Raw genomic sequence first — 20,000 nt, 5'->3', positions numbered from 1 at the left:
CTCTTCCTCCCTCTCCCCCTTCCTCCCTCATATTCTTCCCTCCATCTCTCTCTCAAACATGCTCTCTCTCTCTACCTCTCCTTTCATCTCCCTCTCTCCCGATCTCTCTCCCTTTCTCACACATGTTCTCTCTCTCTTCCTCTCCTTTCCTCTCTCTCTCTCTCCCTCTCTCTGACCGGCTCTTCACCTGTTTAAAGATGGCGGCCCTGTGGAGGCCGCTGCTCAGGAGGCTAGCTAGCGCTCAGGTTAATGAGCTGAGAGACAGATGGCTCCCTTCCACGGCCACGCTTGGCCGACGGACACCGCGGCTCCAACAACGCTGCTTTCATTTCCGCCAGGTCGCACAAGCAGAAAAAAAAAACGAATAAAAAAACAACAACAACAACCTCCGCTAGGAGAGGCGCTAGCTCACCCGAATCCGATAATTACACGCGTCGCGCTTAGCACTCGGCCGCGGTTAATTGGGGCTGACTTGTCAAAAAGGTCAGAGGAGGAGAGAGAGGAGGAGAGAGGGGAGGAGCGACGGCAGTTAGTTACTTTGGCTAACTGAGCTGAAGGCTAAAACGCCACAGCTGATGCACTGGCCTTAGAAAAACACCCAATGCCGTGGTGACATTTTGTAAATGAAACATTTGCATTGGCTCAAGGTCTCAAAAGGTCTTTTGATACACTGACAAAAATAACTCTCCTGTGTCTGTTAGGATCTGTTCACACACGACTGTAGGCAGTGTAGAGTGAAAGCATTTTTGGTGCGTTTCAGGCAGGAACCACTTCCTAAACCTCAAGAGGTATTGACTATCAACAGTGTGTGTTCAAATGTGTTCCCTTCCTCGATTTTGTCTAGAATCTACAGAGAGAGAGGAAATGAGAGGTAGAGCATATATGTGTGTGTGTGTGTGTGTGTGTGTGTATGTGTGTGTGTGTGGTGTGTGTGTGTGTGTTGTGTGTGTGTGTGTGTGTGTGTGTGTGTGTGTGTGTGTGTGTGTGTGTGTGTGTGTGTGTGTGTGTGTGTGTGTGTGTGTGTGTGTGTGTGTGTGTGTGTGTGTGTGTCTGCTGCTCTGTCTGGTCCCTGTACATCAGGCAACCCAACGTTCCCCAAAGGCCTCTGCTTCTGTCTGAGTGCTTTACCCATGATGCATTTCGGTTCGGCTCTCTAAAAGGCTTTCAGCTGCCTGGTGCATGTCTGCTCCCACTTGCTGACTGATAAGCTATTTGATTTGTGGAGTAACAAGCAACACTAACAAGTATATTACAACCCTCTCACAAAGTAAGTGGATATTCAAGTGCAAACACATTTCATTAAATGACACTGCTGAAATTAAAATTGAAAAAGATTCAGCATCACCAAAGGCAAAAATGCATTTCATGAAGGAAGAACTGCAGGTTCAACCCTCCAAAGACAACTGAACCCCCTCCCACCCACCACCCCCAGGACAGACACCTCTAAACTGTCCTCATTTAAACACACACATGTGCCTTGATGGACACTCAAATTGGCACAGAGTGTCAGCACCCTCCCCACCACTCTCATGTTTTTACCTCCAAGAGATGCCACTGTAACTGTGCAAGGGCCTCAATGAGAAAAGCGATAGTGCCCTCGGTTACTTTGCCCTCTCTCTCTCTCTCTCTCTCTCTCTCTTTCTCTTGCTCTCTCTGTCTATCTCTCGCTCACTCTCTCTATCTATCTATCTCTCTCACTCTCTCTCTCTGACATGAAACTCAAAGGTCTCTCTCTCTCTCTTTCTCTCACCTGAAACTCGAAGGTCTCGTCGAACAGCGGGTCCTGGTTCTGCTGCGACGTCCGAGTCCTCTGTTCGGCGCAGTCCGCCGGGACCCCGTGCAGCTCCAGCACCACGTACGGGTCGATGACCTCCCCCTTGGCGCCCGAGCCCTGCGGCTTGGGCAGGTTCTGGGCGCTGATGACCTTGACCCGGAGGGTCTGCGGGGGCACCCCGGGCACGCAGCCCTGCGTGTGCACGCTGAAGTAGGACACCTCGTCGCGCATGATGGCCGGCCGCAGCACGAAGCCGCAGCCGCCGTTCTGGACGAAGCGGCCGCGGTGCAGGTCCAGCATGGCGCCGGACGTCTGCTGGTTGAGCGCCATGAGCTGGACGCCGCACTTCCAGTAGCCCTGCGGGTTGGGGTTGCTGGAGTCCAGCCGCACCGAGCTGGGCCGCACGCGGGTCAGCGTGTGCTTGGTGAAGCTGACCAGGTCCTCGGGGCTCTCGGTGGCCAGCCGGCCCGCCTCGCCCTCGCCCAGCGAGCACAGCGTCCAGTAGGGCTGCTCGGGGGCCACGGGCGTGCCCGGCGTGGTGGGCGCGCTGCTGTTGGGCGAGTGCGGGTGGTGGCTCTGCTTCTGGACGCTGCTGCGGTGGGCGTAGAAGCTGCGGCTGCCCGTGCGGGCGACGGACACCAGGTCGGAGAGCTCGCGGCGCAGACGCAGCCGCCGGGGCTGGGGGGGCGGCGGCACGACCAGCACCACGCCGAGCTCCTCCTCGCCGGGGATGGTCATGCGGCGTCCGGCCAGCGGGCCCCCGCCGCCGATCTCCTCGTCCTCCTCGGACACCTCGCCCTCGGAGCCCTCGTCCTCGGGCGGCAGCTTCTTGCCCACCAGCAGCACGCGGCCCTTGAGCTGCTCGGGCGAGGGCAGGCTGGTGGCGCGCGTGCCCGGCGTCAGGCTGACGGGCAGGGCCTCGGGCATGTAGAGGCGCGGGCCGAACACCTTGCGCAGGTGCTGCGCCAGCGTGCGCTGCTGGGTGGGCGAGCAGCGCTGGCACAGGTAGAGCAGCAGGGGGAACGGCGAGGTGAGGAAGGCGTACTTGTTGACCACCTCCAGGGCGCTGCGCAGGGTGACCGACGGGTGGTGGTGGTGGTGGTGGTGGTGGTGGTGATGGTGGTGGTGGTGCTTGGTCTCCGCGCCGTGGTCCACCCCCAGCAGAGGCTCGCCCTCGGGCCCGTCGGTCACCCCCAGCTCCAGGCAGCGGCAGCCGGCCTGCAGGGCCCGCGTCAGCCCCCCGAGGTCCGCCCGGCCGTGCACCTGGTCGTCCAGCAGGTAGGAGCGGTACGAGGCACTGATGTAGTAGTGGGACAGCGGCAGCGTCATGTCCTGGCACACCTGCAGGTGCTCGGGGTCCAGCAGCTGGCACTCCACCGACTGCAGGTAGCGGGTGAAGCCGTCCAGCCCGAGGACGCTGCGCTCGCGGCCCTGCGCCGACGGCTCGAAGCGGCGGATCAGCTCCAGGCAGCCCTCGGCCGTAGCCAGGGACAGGCCCTGCTCCGTCTCCAGGAAGAGGCGAAGGTCCTGGGTGTCCAGGCACTCCTGGTCCTTGGAGAGCTGCACCATCAGGAAGTAGACGTCGGGGCGCGTGCACAGCTCGCAGTAAGCCTCCTGGAACTCTTCCAGGGTCACGTGCGAGGTCAGCTTCTCCTTGCTTCGCTGGATCTCCTTGAACCGCTGACGCACCTGTGGGAGATTGTGTGTGTGTGTGTGTGTGTGTGTATATAAGTGTGTGTGTGTGTGTGTGTGTGTGTGTGTGTTTTGTTGTGGAGAAAGAAAGAAAAGAAGAAAGACAGTGAGGACACAATTCTCAGATAAGAGTAAGTTAGCTTTCCTTTGAAGGATTGGTCCCTGCTTAGCTTAGCTGTTCATTCCATCTAAGCACTCGAGTGACTAATTAAAGTTGCTGATTGGCTTGAGGAGCTCCTCGACTGATTCTCAGACTTCATTAGTAAGCTGATTAGCCATAGACGCCCCCGTCCTCCAGGAAAGCAATCTCCCATAAAGCACAGCAGCACACAACACAACACAGCTGATACGGTCGGATTTACCTTCTAATGGCTGAGCGCTGACAGGACAACTTGTCCTTTTGATAAACGTTAATATCAGATTAAGTAATTATCCAACCACTTTATAAATAAATACATGAACAAGTACACATGCTTTTGATGTGGAATTTATAATGATCAGCATCAAAGGTATTGTTTATCATTATTTAGTATTTTGATATTTAGTTTATCAGCATTTAGTATCAATATTTTGCTCATTGTTTATTTAGTATTAGTACTTTTAGTAATTTACAGTTTATAAACAGTGTTTTGGCATTTATTAACTACAATTTGGGGGCTCGTCTGGGATCAAGGACAGGTATTTAGCGCAAACTTTAGTCCAAAGCAACTCACAAAGGTATCCTGCAGTGGCCAGGATCCAGACCTGAGTCAGCTTAGAGGGTGGCAATGTCAATAACCACTGTACCACCTCCTTCAAACCACCTCAATCCATACCCTTTTAACCTTGGTAACAATCATATCTCTAGGAAAATACGATACAGCACACATGTAGCAACGGCCATATAATATAAAGTACTGATGCCTTTTCTCAGTTTTATATCAAGTTTTTTTGTTGTGTCAGTAAGGAGTATATATATATATATATATATATATATAGAGAGAGAGAGAGAGACAGAGAGAGAGAGAGAGAGAGAGAGAGAGAGAGAGAGAGAGAGAGCATATATCAAGTATAAAGTATATATTTTCATGCTGACAAGAAACGAGTGTGAGAGAGAGATGGAGTGGGATTGGGAAATGATCTGGGCCGGACGCGAACTTGGGTCCCCGTGGGCACGGACGCTGTACCCAGCACAGCACAGCACAGCACCCCCCAACTGTTATTAATCCTACATTACTACTTTCTGTGGAAGTGGCTTGCTCCATTATGGGCCTCATTGTTTACTGTACTACTGTATGTTGAACAGATGCTATGAACTCCATGTCATGTAAGACACCAGGCCTAAGACTCGTCTGAACGAGCCCCGCCTCCCAGTCCCAGCTGTCCTCTCTCCCACACATATGGACGCCACACACGGACACAGCAGCTGACGCGCTTATGGCTATGGTCAGGCACTCGCTCTGTTTCGCGTGCTCGACTTTTTTCGTGTTTTCAATTTCTTACATTCCTTTTCATTTCCTAATCTTTCCTTTCATTACCTCCCTCTCCCTCGCTCATGTTCTCCTTGTTCCATGTCTATTGTCTTTCTTATCTTCATTTTCCTCTCCATCTCTCTCTCTCTCTTCATCTCTCTCTCTCTCTCCGTCTCTCTCTGTCTCTCTCTCTCTCTCTCTCTCTGCACCTCCAACCCCACTCTCTCTAGGGTTCCATAATAAGCAGGCAGCCCAGTGCGCGCTGAGGCAGTCTCTCTTCCCGTGGCCCCGAAACACACCATGCAGCTGATTGCCTGCGCTCGGATCCTCAGACCACCTGGTGCTTTTCTATTTTATTTCCCGTGAGCCCCGTCGCCTCGAGAGCATGCAGCAGCAGCGACATGAAAGCAAGCTGTCCTCGCACTGTAACCTCGTGGCATACAATGTCTGTTGTTCTTTTTTTTCCCTGTTAATGTCACACTCATGCTACATTGTCGCCACTGGCTAGATGTTGTTTCTGAGAGCGGTTCGAAACGAGTGGGGGCCCCCACATTCCTGCCTTCCCTGAGGCAAACTGCGCTCCGTGCTCATGGGAGCTGTGAGCTTTTGGAGCAGCATTACTCATGCATACCGTGCGACTTAAAGCACTGCATGGCTGAAGTTGTCAGAAATGGGCAAAATATTTGCCAGCTATGTACATACTGTATAAGCAATGATTGTTCATTTCAGTGGCTATATTCTTGATATCACTAAACTAAATTATGGGTCATCCCAACTCACTTCGCATCATTTTTTAAAAAGTGTCCCAGATAGTAAGAGGCTGGAGGAGCAGCACAGTACACATTATTTTTGCATTTATTCAGTGATAATTCTTCCTTCATCTTAATAACATTTCTTATCTTATCTTAATATTCAAGTTAAATTGAAGTCGCGGCGGTCCAACAGTGGACCAGAAGGGGTTACACCATCATCAATGTCTGCTAATCTGATTTTGCTATCTAGGAGTATGGCTGGAGGATGAAGCTAACTAGAAGTGAGTCAAGCAAGAGTAAAACGGAAATGAATAAATCTACACTGCCTCTGTCTCTAACATGACACAACAATGTATTCCCATACGTTTTTGTATGTGCATGCTTCACACACACAGAAGTACTTTTAGGGGCTGTAATACGGGTGTGCAGTGCTGGTGGTGTAAACTGATACACTGATTCTAATGAGATTATATCACTAACAATAGACGGACGTCAGACAGGCAACTCCAAAGCGCGTCAAAAACAAGTCTGGCATCAATTCCCAATGAGATCATTGTATTACAGTTACTACTCATTTATAGGCTCCTGTCATATAAACTTTAATTTGAGAATGTTGTTTACCAACACAGGGTCATTGTACATAAGAGGTCTTGTACAAAGCTCTCACAGACGCCATAAAGGGACATCCCTATCCCTAATTAGCCACAAACCCACTGTTGAACCAAGGCTGAGACAAGGCTATATTCGAGCCAACAGGTGTTAATGGCTGGGGCTTCATGTCCCGAATGATAAGGCTGATAGCCCCTCTGTATTGTACCACCCACAATGCTGCCACAACGTTAATGTCATGCCTTTTTCTTGGTTGGAATATTAGCAGTTAAGCTAACACACCAATAAACAACGACAACTTTTCTAAAGTGCTTCATCAGTGCAACCAAAGTGCTTTATGGTGAAGGAGGGGAACTCCACTAGTCGGAAACAAACTCCTGTGTTATTCTAGTGCTATTCTTCAGTAAGAGCTACAGTATGCTGCCAAACTCAGTCAGTAATCCCACTGCCCCCCTGGCTGTTTGTCAGTGTGTGTGTGTGTGTGTATGTGTGTGTGTGCGTGTGTGTGTGTGAAGAGGGCTTTGTCCTGACCTTGGCCTCCTTAATGCCGGGGCAGAGCTTGCAGATGGTGGCCACCGCTGTATTCTCGGACACGATGCCGTAGCCGTCCTCGTCGCCGTGGCTGAACTCGGCCGCCAGCCAGTCGCGCCGCATCTTGCTGCCGGGGCTGCTCTCCCCGACGCCGCCGCCCTCGCCGCCGGCCCCGGTCCCCAGCGAGAGCAGGTAGCGCAGGCCGGTCACCCAGATGTTGGCCACGTCGGCGGAGAGCGCCACCAGGTCCAGCGACTGGTACTCCTCGCCGTGGATGATGGAGAAGGCGGCCTCCTCGGCCAGGCCGTCCGAGCTGGGCCCGTTGTGCAGGAAGGTCTCGGTGCTCTTGCCGGTGCGCACCTCGCGGATGGCGCCGATCTCCAGGCGGGCGCGGTCGCTGTCCTTCTTGGAGGGCTCCCAGCGCAGGCAGGACAGGTCGCAGTCCAGCGTGTAGAAGCGGCAGTAGATGCGCGAGTTGGGACGCACCTTCTTCAGCTCGCAGCCGCCCTGCATGAAGGCCAGGCAGTCGGCCGCGCTGCTCACCTTCTTCTCCGACGGCATGCTGCTGAAGGACACCGTCTTCTTCCTCCCGCCGCCCACCTTCATCACAGACGGGTCCTGCACAGAGAGACACAAAGGGGGATAGGTCAGACACAAGACACACACACACACACACCTCATTTAAAATGGAGGCTCACACAGCTGACTGACCACACCTGTTTCACCACTGTCATGTGTACACATGCCTCCTCCTCCTTTGCGGTTTTGTTAACCTATCACTTTTTCACTGTCTTTTCTCTATCAGGTGTTGTTACACGGTGGCTTAGACTATGAATCTATCTAATCCAGTCCTCCGCACGAGATGAACATGACGAGAAAGTAGCTGACTCATGATCACAGCACACCAAGAAAAAAACAAAAAAAGACAGAGACGAGAGGTTGTCGTTTTGAAAACAAAACATTGTCTCGTCTAAATGAAATATAATCACAATCACTGGTGCATTTGAGGAGCTCTCCTCCCTCTGGGGCACTTGTGGCTCCCTGCTGTGGAACATTTCAAGTCACAGTGGAGCGATTTGTTTCACACTTCTTTTTTACCCCTTTCCCCAGAAACGCCTCATCAGAAAATCAATTGGGCGCTTTTGATTTCCTCTCTAGTAATTGAGGCTCCGGCTCCCATCACCGCCTCCCTCCTTCCCTCTCTCCCTCCCTGTCGGTCTGCCTGTCTCTCCTGAGAGGAGTGAACCTGTCTGGCTCTTTCCCATCTCCAGCCTGAGTCACTGACAGGTCTGGGCTTTGAGGTGGCAAATGTCAGACCTGCTAGAGCAGACAAGGGCATCTCCCTCTAGCTCCCTACCTCTCTCTCGATCTTTCCCTCTTTCTACCTACTTATCTCTCTCTTTCTCTTTCTCCCTACCTCTCTCTCTATCTTTCTCTCTCTCTCCAGCTCTCTTTCTCCCTACCTCTCTCTCTCCCTATTTCTACCTCCCTCCCTCCCTCTCCCTCCCTCTCCCTCCCTCTCTCTCTCTCTCTCTCTCTCTCTCTATCTCTCCCTCTCTCTGCTTCTGCCTATCTTACCCCGCTGCTTCTAATTCTCTGCTCTCTAGCCAGTAATTACCTCTGCTAAAATGTGGCTGTCATAAGCTCCCCAGTCACAGGTATTTAACACCAGGTCAGCCTTGAAATGAAAACATGGTGAATGGTTTTGTGAATGAACAGAACTTGCACAGGCTTGTAACTCCTTCATGACCATAATCAACTGAGGGCGAACAGACCCGAGTTAGTGAGCTAATTGAGCTTGTTTGAAGATTACTCTGAGGTAATGGAATTTTTTGTTTTAGAAGACAAGCCAAGGATTTGACAACACCGTGGTTGTTTGATTTCATTCTTAAAAATGTAGTGATGAAAAATGGGTTGTCCTATTTTTTTAGCCTTCACACATTTCGGCAATATCACAACCGTATTGACAGGACATTGTACAATGACCAATGTCCTGACAGGAGCTGTTGCTACTTGCTACAGTTACTGTGTCACCAGGACTAAGCAGCCTGAATGAGCGACTGCTATGACTCCTACAGTACGTTTAGGCCTGCATCTCCATCTGGGCTTTGCAGCATTTGAGCGTTACTGTCAGTGGCACACTGTGGCAGTGCATCCAGAATCAGACACAACACACCAAATACCCAGGCCAGTCACCTTGCTCTTGTCTCCAGAGCCTCAAGCCAGAGAGAGAGAGAGAGAGAGAGAGAGACAGAGAGAGACAGAGCGAGAGAGTCAGAGAACGGGGAGAGAAAGAGAGAGGGAGAGAGGCTGCACAGTTGGTACGGCACAAAAGTGTTCCTAGTTCTTAATGCCAGCTTTGCACGTCATTCTGATTCGGCAGTTATGTCCGACAACAACAGAAAACACACAGAACAACAACAGCACAACAAATCCCCCCAAAAGCCAAAGCCAGTGGAAACAAACACATGATGTCACTGTGGGCCGCACGGCAAAGAGGGGTCATGCTAAATCTCGCAATGTCCAGATTACAGGGCAGAGCTTCCTACAGAGTAGGGGCTTGAGCCTACAAGCTGAAGAGTTTCAGACCCAACAGGGGGATTTGTACGCACCGTCGTCATCGAAAGTGTCGTCTGAATGCATGCAAAGCATGCAAAGCACACACACACACACACACACACACACACACACACACACACGAAAAACATGACCTCAAAAGCTCCCGGTGGGTGCACGACTGAGCGAATGATTAAATATAGAGGTACCGTAACTCGACATGCCCCAAATCCCATCTTGATCAATAATACACACCCTTCGCACGGTGCTGGAATCCGAGCTGCCGGATCCTTCTCGTTAAAAAAAAGAGAAAAAAAAAGAAAAAAAAAGAAACTCTCGGAGAGGGTGAACCTGGGCCGAGCCAAACATAGTTTGCCTCCGGCGCGGTGTCACCTGACACGGACCCGACCGCGGCGCTCTCTCACACCGACGCCAACTCTGTCACCCCTCTGGTCAGGTCAGCGAAAGGGAGGCGTCGAGAGTGGCGGAAGCAAAGCGAAGTCACACCACAAGGCCGCGATTCAATCGCCGCGTGGAGCCACGATATCAGCACAGGTGGACAACTCACCCCGTGGAGCCACGATATCAGCACATGTGAACAACTCACCGCGTGGAGCCACAATAACTGCACAGGTGGACAACTGACCGCGTGGAGGAGCCACGATAACAGCACAGGTGGACTCACCGCGTGCGGGGGGTAGAGGCCCAGGCGCGGGGACGTTCTCGTGAGGTTCTCCTGCCGGTTCCCTCTCCCGCCGCCACACCTCGCCTCGGCACTGCCACCGCTCCTGGGCATCCTTTTTTGGGTTTCGTTTTTTTGAGCCTGGAGTCTGGAGCACGACGGGCGAGCGCGTGTGTGTCCGCATCCGCACAGAAGTGCCGAATGTGCACGGAGTGGGCAACCGACAGAGATAAACCAAATCTGATTGCTTTGGGCGTAAGCCGGCAGGAGAGAAGGGTAGCGGATTGGAGTGGGGCAAGACATGACCCTGGCAAAGTGCTGGCACCGTCAGCAGGGAGGGACCTGTGTGACATGGCATTAGGTCCCCCAGGGGCGACGTGAGGACATGGACACGGGGAAAAGCAGGTCGGACATCTCGTCTCCAACGAACGTTGCCGCGCGCGTCGTCCTCCAGGAAACCATGACAACGGTGGCACAAAGCTTTTAATGCAGTGGTTTGGCCTAAGAGAGCGTCTATCAATTTTAATCCCCCAAAGCTTACTCCATTTTCTATTTGTTTCTGCCCTCCCCTCTCTCCCTCCCTCTCTCCCTCTCTCTCTCTCTCTCTCTCTCTCTGTTTTTCATATTCTATTTTAAGATGATGAGTCATGGAGCAAAAAAAAATTGAACTTCAACAAACACATGAAAAGAGCAAACGAGCAGAAGAAGAGGAGAGAAAAAAAAGAGAATATTAAAAAAAAAAAAAAGAGAGAAGCATATGTCTTGAGCGGAGAGCGAGAAGAACCACGAAGGGAACACCGCAAAGAAAAAAAAAAGAACACACGTCTTGAGATGGGATAACAGGCTACTTTACCGTTTCAATAAGCCAGCTGTCCGATGCCATCTCCATCATGAGCCACAATATCAAGAGCGAAACACAACTTACACTTCAGGGGATACGGAGGTCAGATGGGATGGGTATGGAAATGATTCCCTGATCTCATGAAGGGAAATAGATGAAGTAATTAAAAGAGGAAGGGGGGCACCAAGGGGAAGAGAGAGCCAATGAGCATCAGGGGGAATTTTGCTTTATTATTTTAATTTACCGTACTCCATATCATGCCAATAAAGCTCATTGAATTGAAATTGAATTGAGAAGTAGAGAGAGAGAGAGAGAAAAGGAAAGAGAACGAGAGATGAGAGAGAAGTGAGGCTCGGTTCGATGTGCATTAGACAGTATGAGAAGAGTACGTCTTCAGGCAGCCATAAAACCCCCCACCTGTTAAAAGGGTCAAGTTCCATATGTTCCCTTTCTGAGGACCTCCATGCGGCCATGCTAGGCACATTATCTACTCGCCCTCCCGGCTATGAGCGCATTTTATGCAATTAGGCATCACATCCTGTGTGTGCGAGCACTAGCAGGTTACCTATGTTGTTATGTTAAGACAGCAGGGCACGTCCAGCACTGTGTGTTCAGGTCAGACTTCACGAGCGTGGGCAGTCCACAGAGGGAGAGCCACAGACGGCAGATGACACGGCCTCCATCATGGCAGTGCTCTTTGAGCAGCAGTAGCAGAGAGAGCGCTTTGTGAGGTGGATATACAGTACATATACAGTAACCACACTAACGATCGCGAGGGTTAATCGGTGAGGGCGCCGCGGTAGTCATTGATGGCACCCAAAACAATTCCATAAATCAAGGCCATACCGCGAGTCCAACGTGTGCTGTGGGACGAGTCAGCTCTGAGCATCACGGGACGGGAAGCGTCGTCATGGGAATAGCCATACCCTGCATCCGTCAGGCTGCCGCAGGCGGTTGTGTACTACTAGGCTTCTGGTGGACAGACTGTATAGGCATGTGTAAATAATGCACTGCCCATGACCTTCTGCCCTTGCTCTCCACTGAGGCTCATTGATGTTTCCATCCATCACGTGATTCATTAACCCACTTAGCAGTTACTCGCTGTGTTCAATCCCCACCTCTCACTGCCTCCCCTGCCCTCCCCTCCCCTCCCCATCTCCAAATCCCACTCTCCGCCCCTATGCCCCCCCCCCCCCCGATCCCTGCACACAACACCTGGATCTGCTGCTAATCCCGTCCCCTCCCCGCTAACCGGAACGCCGCTCTGATCCGGCTAATGATGCCGGCGCTGGATACGCGCTAGATTATCCCCGTCCATCCATCCATCCATCCATCCATCCGTCCGCCCGCACGCCCGCACGCCCTCACGCCCGCTCGCACACCCGCCTGACGCCGCCCACGCCCAGCAGAGTCCCCGCAGCCCACGGGGCCTGGCGTAATCCACGCTGGACGGCACAGCCACTGGCTCCCTCTCCCAGGCAGATGTAATATGCCCGGATTAGCTGACAATGAGTTTAACATCCGCTGATGATAGTAGCCGCAATCTAATTACAAATGCCGCGCGCGCAGGCAGGCAAGGCAAAGCAAGGCAAGGCAAGCCGGGCTAATGTAGAATACTGACAGGATAGAGAAAACACGGCTTTTTTTGGCCGGGCTCGATCTGCACGAGGGATGTTGAGAGCGGCAGAGGCGTAAGCATCTCTCCGGTTTCAAGCGTGCAAGCTGAGCGTGCATCGTCGGCGTAAAGAGGGGAGAGCTGCACAAGCACTGATTGCAGGAGCGCGCATGCCATGCAGCAAAGAGGTTTTAGAGCGAGAAAAGCCTGAAAAGACTTAGATGATGCAGCTGAGAGCAGCAAGCAGCAAGCACGGGGGCCAAGCAGCCAATAGGTCAAAAGTCAGGACCAGTCTTGCAGCATCTTTGAACAAAATGAGTTTATTTTGATAGAACGTTGCACATTACAGGGCCAGGCTATTCAATAAATCACTCATTGCAAAAAAAAACTGATATGGTAGCAACTGAAACCCATGAACTTTGTATAACCCCCTGAAATAATGCAATAAAAACAGGCATGACTCCAAGTGAATTAAAATCTTCAAATATTATAAATGGAAATGCAAGAGTGAGTATGTCCTGTTGGGGGTGCTGCAGAGTCTGCCTGATGGATACAAAAGTTTATGAAAATATGCTTCAGATCATTTGATTTGAGAACGCATGCATGAACATTTAATAAAAACACTGTGAAGGACAAAAAAAGAGTTCCACAGACTTCAATGGCAGACCAAAAAAAATATCAAAATGGACACAATAGGTGCCTTGGCCCGTCCTGTCATTGCGGATGAGTAAAAGTGGGCCTCTTGCTTAGTCTCTTGGCATTAAATTGCCCCATGTTGCTGCGCTGAGACACTAAGAGTCTTAGTGGAGCTTTAAAACCAATTTATGTCCTCAGACGGCCATGATCCCAAACTGTCCATCAGCCAAGCAGCCTGAAACTAGAGGCACCAGCTGAAGCACCAAGGCCACTAACAACTGCTAACGGTTCCTCTCAGCGGCTCACACACTGCCTACATACTGGCTAGCGGGTTAGCGAGGCCTTTTTGAGAGCACGTCTGAGGAGAATGAACACGTGCGAGTGACGTTCAGTACTTGAATCGATATCAAAAAGACCTGTCCAAAGCCAGACAAATTCTGCATCAAATCTGACCTTTGATACACGACCAACCTCGCTCTGTAGACAACACCCCCCCCCCCCCCAAACAACAACGAATCTTAAAAGCTTTAAAAGGTCAAAGTTGTGGTTTCTCTTATTCCTCTGGGGCACAAAAAACGATCCCAGGAGCTCACAGTATTCCTGAGAACTGCGCCGTAAAATCGACCTCCTCAGTGAAACCTCCGCACATTCGACCATCTCCCATAGTGAACGTATTGACCATTACTATTGAGCATTTTACTGCTGTGTGGCTAAGTGATTCTTTCACACATAGGCACAAAGAGGTGACGTCAGGTTCAAGCTTGCAAGCCACACTGGGAATGATCTTATCATGTGGTCAGCACCAGCATGTTGTGAGCACGACTGGCTCTAGTCGCAACATTAACAAGTCAAACACACACAGATTCAAAAATAAGGTCTTATTGTTAGTCAAAAAGATGTCTCGGAGGGGAAAAGATAATCCAACGGTGTGTGAGCTGGGTGCTTGTGCGTGTGTGTAGTTCAACGTGAAAAAGCTCAAATTGATGCTAGAGATGAGAGAACGATGGAGGAGTCCCAGGCCTGGAACTGTGTGCAGTAGGTAGGCAGGTAGGTAGGTAGTGCCTACATAATCCGGGGAGATGGGAGCTGCCCACACTGCATGTGGAACACACACACACACACACACACACACACACACACACACACACACACACACACACACACACACACACACACACGCACACACACACACACGTACACACACACACACACACACGCACACACACACACACACACACACACACACACACACACACACACAGATTGTACACTCCTGACAGCTATCGCCTACAGCTCTGGGAACCCATCCAGTCTGCCCTTGTACAACACACAGAGAAAGAGAGAGAGAGAGAGAGAGAGAGAGATAGAAAGAGAGAGAGAGATGGAAAGAGAGAGCGATAGAGAGGTGGAAAGAGAGAGAGAGAGAGAGAGAGAGAGAGAGGGCCAGTCTGATATATGCAGTTTGCTTCAGTGGCTGAATGACTGATTGCTTCGGCGAATGCCAAGAGCTCTTTCCAGGCTTTATTTACTTCCTAAAAAGTCCTCATTTTCTCCCCAGAGAAGAGAAGAGAGCAGCCTGATCCCCAGGGCGACCTGCCTCGGCGTCGAGCAGCGGAGTGAGGCAGTGGTTCTGTCCTCTGTCCCCACCAACTCAAGGCTGTTAGAAACCGTAAATCCTGCTTTGTGTGGTACGACGACACACATAGAGATTGGACTATTTCTGAGCCAAAATCTCGTTATAGAGCTCCACAAAAAAGCTCCACATCACCTCTAACTTTAGATTTTAGCACCTCTAACTTTAGATCTAGAACTTTAGATAACAACACCATTGGGATATGCTTCTATTCTAATTTACTACCCTTTTAAGTAGGCCTTTTAAATCATTTATTTTAATCAAAATACCAACAACACTGATGCAATTCTAAAGGCATAAGTGAAAGAGTGCCTCCCTACGCTCATCTGTGGTGCATCTTTTTTTAAGACAGCCTTTTTCTGTATTTGATTATATTTTCCAGCACAGGCAAATATAAACAACTGCCAATATTGCCTGAAACTAAGAAACAGAAAACAAGACGTAATATAATAAAAAATGAAATTTAAATGTTGGGGAGACACTATTGTGTGTTATGCCCTCCCTGCAATATTTTTTTGCCAATCTGTTTCTACTTTTCAATAACGCACGATATGTATCAAACCCTTAACAGGAACTCCTCTCTCTATCCAGAGCTAACGGTCTCTGTGTTGCTCTCCCAAATCAATCCTTCTGCCTTTCATCTGCCTTCACAAGCTGTGCCTCTGCTCTCTTTAAGGATGGTGGACAACTCAGGCCCCAAGCACTGCTATGCTGTTGTGTCCTCTCTCACTCACTCTCTGTTTGTGGAGGCATCCAGGGTGGGTGTGTGTGTGTTTGTGGGTATGTATGTGCATGTGTGTGTCTGTGTCTGTGTGTGTGCGCGTGCTTGTGCATGTATGAGTGTGTGTGCGCGCGTGTGTGTATGAGTGTGTGTGTGTGTTTGTGTGTGTGTATGTGAGAAAGAGAGGGGGGGGGTGGGTGTGTGTGTATGAGTGTGTTTGTGTGTGTGTGTGTGTGTTTGTGTGAGAGAGAGAGAGAGGGGGGGTTGGGTGTGTGTGTGTGTGTGTGTGTGGGGGGGGGGGGTATTGTGAGGACGCATCCTTGCTCTTCCCCAGGGAGGCTCCATCCGGAACCATGGAGCCATCCAGAGCATGGAGCAGCTCACTCGCTCGCTCACAGAAACCACGGGTCCGTCCGTCCGCAGTTACATAACGCCCTCCCCCCCTCCCTCCCTCCCCGAGAGCGGTGCTGCCGCTACGCTTATCAAAACCGCCCCTCGTTCAAACGGATCTGGCCTCTCTGCTTCCCAGAGTGCATCGGTGTCGTGCCAAACGAGTTTAAAAAAGGGGGTCACGGAGTCAGCCAGCCAAGAGACGTCTGCCAGGGGAGGCCCAGCTCCATAAGTCGTGGGTTAGTTCCAGCGCTGGGTTATTCATGTGCGACGTGTGGGAAGGGCAGAGGAGAGAGAGATCGTCATTGACGGAGGAGACGATCCCCCTCTCTCTCTCTCTCTCTCTCTCTCTCTCTCTCTCTCTCTCTCTCTCTCTATCTCTCTGGATACTCTGGATACTCTGGATGTTTACGCGCGCATTATGTTCAACCGTTCCACTCTAAATCATTCATGTTTTTCTTTTGCCTTTCGTCACAAACTTTAAGTGAACGAGAATTGGGGAATTTTGCATAATTTAGCGCTCTGGAGCGATGACGCTGGTTCGGTTGATGATGGAGGGATGATAAAATAGGAGAGGGTGAGATCATCAGCGGCGGAGCCAGAGGAACGGTTATGCAAGTCCCACCCAGGCACCGCTGTGATGACATTTAACGGGCCCGGGCGTACGTACGCGACAGCCGTTGTGTGATTGGCAAGCGAGCCGGATCGCAGCTGCCTAGCAACACCTGGCGAGCGACTGCACAGATTCCACGCGCTGGCGTCCAAATGGAAAAAGGGAACGCTAAAATGAACATCGCAGCACACCTGAGCCTCAACGCTGTCCTTCAAGCGGGATATGATAAATGATCTCAAGTAAGGTCAGTTAAAAAATCCAGTCACAGTTCCTCTCGTGGCCTACCTGCATAAACTCGGATGAAAAATGAAGGTCTTTCATCATCATCAACAACAACAACAGCAACAAAAAAACTGGTCCTTTCTCTATTGATTACTAAAATAAAATGATCAAACCATCAAAGAACCATAACAAAACACAACAAATGAACACCAGCCACCAGTCTACTTAATCGGTTGCAGAGCATGCTGGAGAAGCGGTGGAGAATACGGGCTCGCCCAGCTGTTATCGGTGACTAAGCAACAACCCGTCGGGTGCCTCGGATCTGGGCGACTTGTTCCAGGCTGTTAATTTGCTCTGCTTGTCCACACTCCTGTGTTAATTGCACTGGACAAGAACTTAACAGCATGGGGGGGAGGGGGTGGAGGGGGGGAGGGGGTGGAGGGGGGGGGGGGGGAGCGAGGCAGGTCTATGCTGCTTGACACTTCCACATAAGGAGATTCAGACCAGTCATGCCTGCCTATCTGACAGGGCTGTGTGTGTGCGTGTGACGTGTGTGTGTGTGTGTGTGTGTGTGTGTGTGTGTGTGTGTGTGTGTGTGTGTGTGTGTGTGTGTGTGTGTGTGTGTGTGTGTGTGAGTGTGTGTGTGTGTGTGTGTGTGTGTGTGTGTGTGTGTGTGTGTGTGTGTGTGTGTGTGTGTATGCGTATGTGTGTGTCTGTGTGTGCGCGCATTTGTGGTATGGTGTGTATATGGTGTGGTAATAGATACTGTGAGGAGATGAGATGAAGGAGATGAGGGCGTATTGTCACTTAATGAGATCCACCCTGATATGAGTATGCTGCAAACAGGCCCAATATGGACCCTGAGGCTGCAATGTCTTCTGGGTCAACAGGGGTTTTCGGGGTTTTTTTGCATTGTACCGAATTGTGTTGTGGCAGCCAATACTGATATGAGCAAAATCTGGCATATGCTACTCTTCCTGTTTCCCACTAAACACACACACACATGCATGCACACACACGCACACAAACACACATGCACATGCGCCCTGAGCACATACAGAAACACATTTTAAACAAAGCCTAAAATTGTGATTATGTGAAACGGTTGCACCCATTTCCTGTTTGCAAGGGCTTGTTTTTCATCTCCTACGGTTGTGGTAACTGCTTGGCAGAGCGTACACACACACACACACACACACACACACACACACACACACACACACACAGAAACCCACTAACCCACCCACCCACACCCACACCCACACCCACACCCATACACACACACACACACACACACACACACACACACACACACAGAGTCAGGAAAGCCCTGCTGTGAAGCCATGAGTTCATAAGCCACTCAGGTATTCTGTCATCAATAGACTCCTGTTCATGTTATTAAACTTCAGGCTTCACAGTCCGTACCTCAGAGTATCTCAACCACTGGCCATTTCAGTGAACCCCCTAAAAAAACACACCGTTCACAAAGGCTCAAGTCTGGAGCCTTTCACAGTGAATCCCTGGCCTGTCAGTTGTCTCTGCCACTTACTTTCCAGACTTCATGTTCCATAAATCTCTCCAAACTTTCTCCTAATCGACCATCTCTTTCCGGCTGTTGGCCTTTTTCCTCTCTCTCGCTTTCACCACATCCACTTTTCTCCTCCATTTTAAAACCCTTCTGGAACTCAGTTCTTCCCACCTAATCTGGCTGGCTCGCCATTCTTTCACAGACTGTTCCTTCATCACTGGCTTTTGCCGCGTGTCTCTCCTTTCATACTGAAATGCTCAGGAGGAAGAGTTTGTCTGTGCTGGCGAAAAGGGCACCTTGTATTCTGCCATTGACAAAAAAAAAATGTGCTAAAAAGACTCCATTTCCCATAGGGCTCGGCACTCCCGAGTGGTTCCCATGACAAGCGGCTTCTATCGGGCGTCCGCGGCCCTCTTCCAATTCGTCCCAATTCTTCCCATTATGGTCTTCCAAGGACAATTTGGCGCCAGCCCCCGTAAGATTTTGCAGCTTATGGATCCACTTAGACTAAGAATGGCATCCCATTTCCCCCTAATGCAGTCGGATTTGAGGATGCACCGCACGGACAGTAAGCCAAGGTCGCCCGGGCGGCAACGATGGGTCACAGACTGGTAGAGCAGAGAATCCTCTGTCACAGTGTCCGATTATGTGATGCGGGGAGACAGATGTGGCGCTGAATCGAGGACAAGTCAAGATCAACTGTTTTCAGCGGCAACGGCAGCAGCCAGTAGCCCTTTTGTACCAAAACAACATCTATTCTAGACTTTTCTACTCTCCGCTCGTGAGCCTTGTGATTCTAAGATGGTTTCAGTTGTCTCTGGAGCAGTCTCAGAGGAAAGGGATCAACATGTGCATAAATCACTCAGAGCTATTCACCTCTTTTCCATTCACCTAATTCCGTTCATATGCATGCGCAGACATGGTTCACACACACAAGAACACAAGAAGTTCATTCTTCTTCTTGGTGAAATGACTCCACGCAGGCACTTGTAAACAGGCTCTAGGCCACGGTATTGGAGGGAGGCAGGTTAGAGTTGCACATTAGGCTGTCAAAAAGCTCAAGCTGTACTTTGTGGAACTAAAAATATGGCTTGGCTTGAAAAGCACCGCCGTGCACAATCAAGCAAGCTTTCATATATAAACACCCTCCACTGTTTTCCTGCGGAGATTAAAGGACTAATCAAAACCGGTCCCACAAGATCGACCGATGATGGAGGAGAGGAAGGGGTCGCTCAGCAAGGGGGGTAAACAAAACATGAGGGAAAGAGAGAGAGAGAGAGAGAGAGGAAGAGAGAGGGAGAGAGAGAGGAAGAGAAATGGGAAGAGAGAATGAGAGAGGGGGGGTTGACAGAGCGGGTAGAGAGAGATAGTGAGAAAGAGAAGAGAAGAGAAGAAGAGAGAGACTGAGAGAAAGAGGATGAGAGAGAGAGAGAGAGAGAGAGAGAGAGGAAAGGAAAAAGAGAGGAGGGCAAGAAAAAAGAAAAAGATAAGAGGAAGAGTGGTAGACGCCTGGAGCGCAGCAGTGGTCAGTTCAAGGCTGGGGGGGCGGGGGGTGGCTCGGGAGCAGGAAGCAGCAGTGGTGGTCCACTGGAGCTGGAGGAGGGTCACGGCAGGTTAAAGAGGCAGGAGCAGATGAGGGGAGAGGGGGCAGGGAGAGGGCAGGGCCGGGGCAAGTGGAGGAGGAGAGGCCGGTTGTTGTGGGCAGTTGTGGGCAGTTGAATGGCAGAGGGCAGGGGCAGCAGGCGGGCAAGTGG

At 50.8% G+C, this 20,000-nt stretch overlaps 1 protein-coding gene across 2 annotated transcripts in view; it reads right to left on the bottom strand.

The window, feature by feature from the left end:
• The window catches only part of plcl1 (phospholipase C like 1), a 103,167-nt gene that overhangs the window by 53,084 nt on the left and 30,083 nt on the right, over window positions 1–20,000 (bottom strand). For both annotated transcript variants that reach the window (XR_009938834.1, XM_062534311.1), the window contains exons 2-3: window positions 6,810–7,427; window positions 1,751–3,463 (exon numbers count right to left, since the gene is read on the bottom strand). Coding sequence is in view for 1 of the 2 variants with exons in the window: in XM_062534311.1 (XP_062390295.1) it covers window positions 1,751–3,463; window positions 6,810–7,427 (2,331 nt within the window). In the remaining variant the exon portion in view is untranslated. The remainder of the gene's footprint in view (window positions 1–1,750; window positions 3,464–6,809; window positions 7,428–20,000) is intronic.

Source organism: Sardina pilchardus, chromosome 4, assembly GCF_963854185.1.
Source record: "Sardina pilchardus chromosome 4, fSarPil1.1, whole genome shotgun sequence".
NCBI lineage: Eukaryota > Metazoa > Chordata > Actinopteri > Clupeiformes > Clupeidae > Sardina > Sardina pilchardus.
This window is presented reverse-complemented; position numbering and strand designations above follow the sequence as displayed.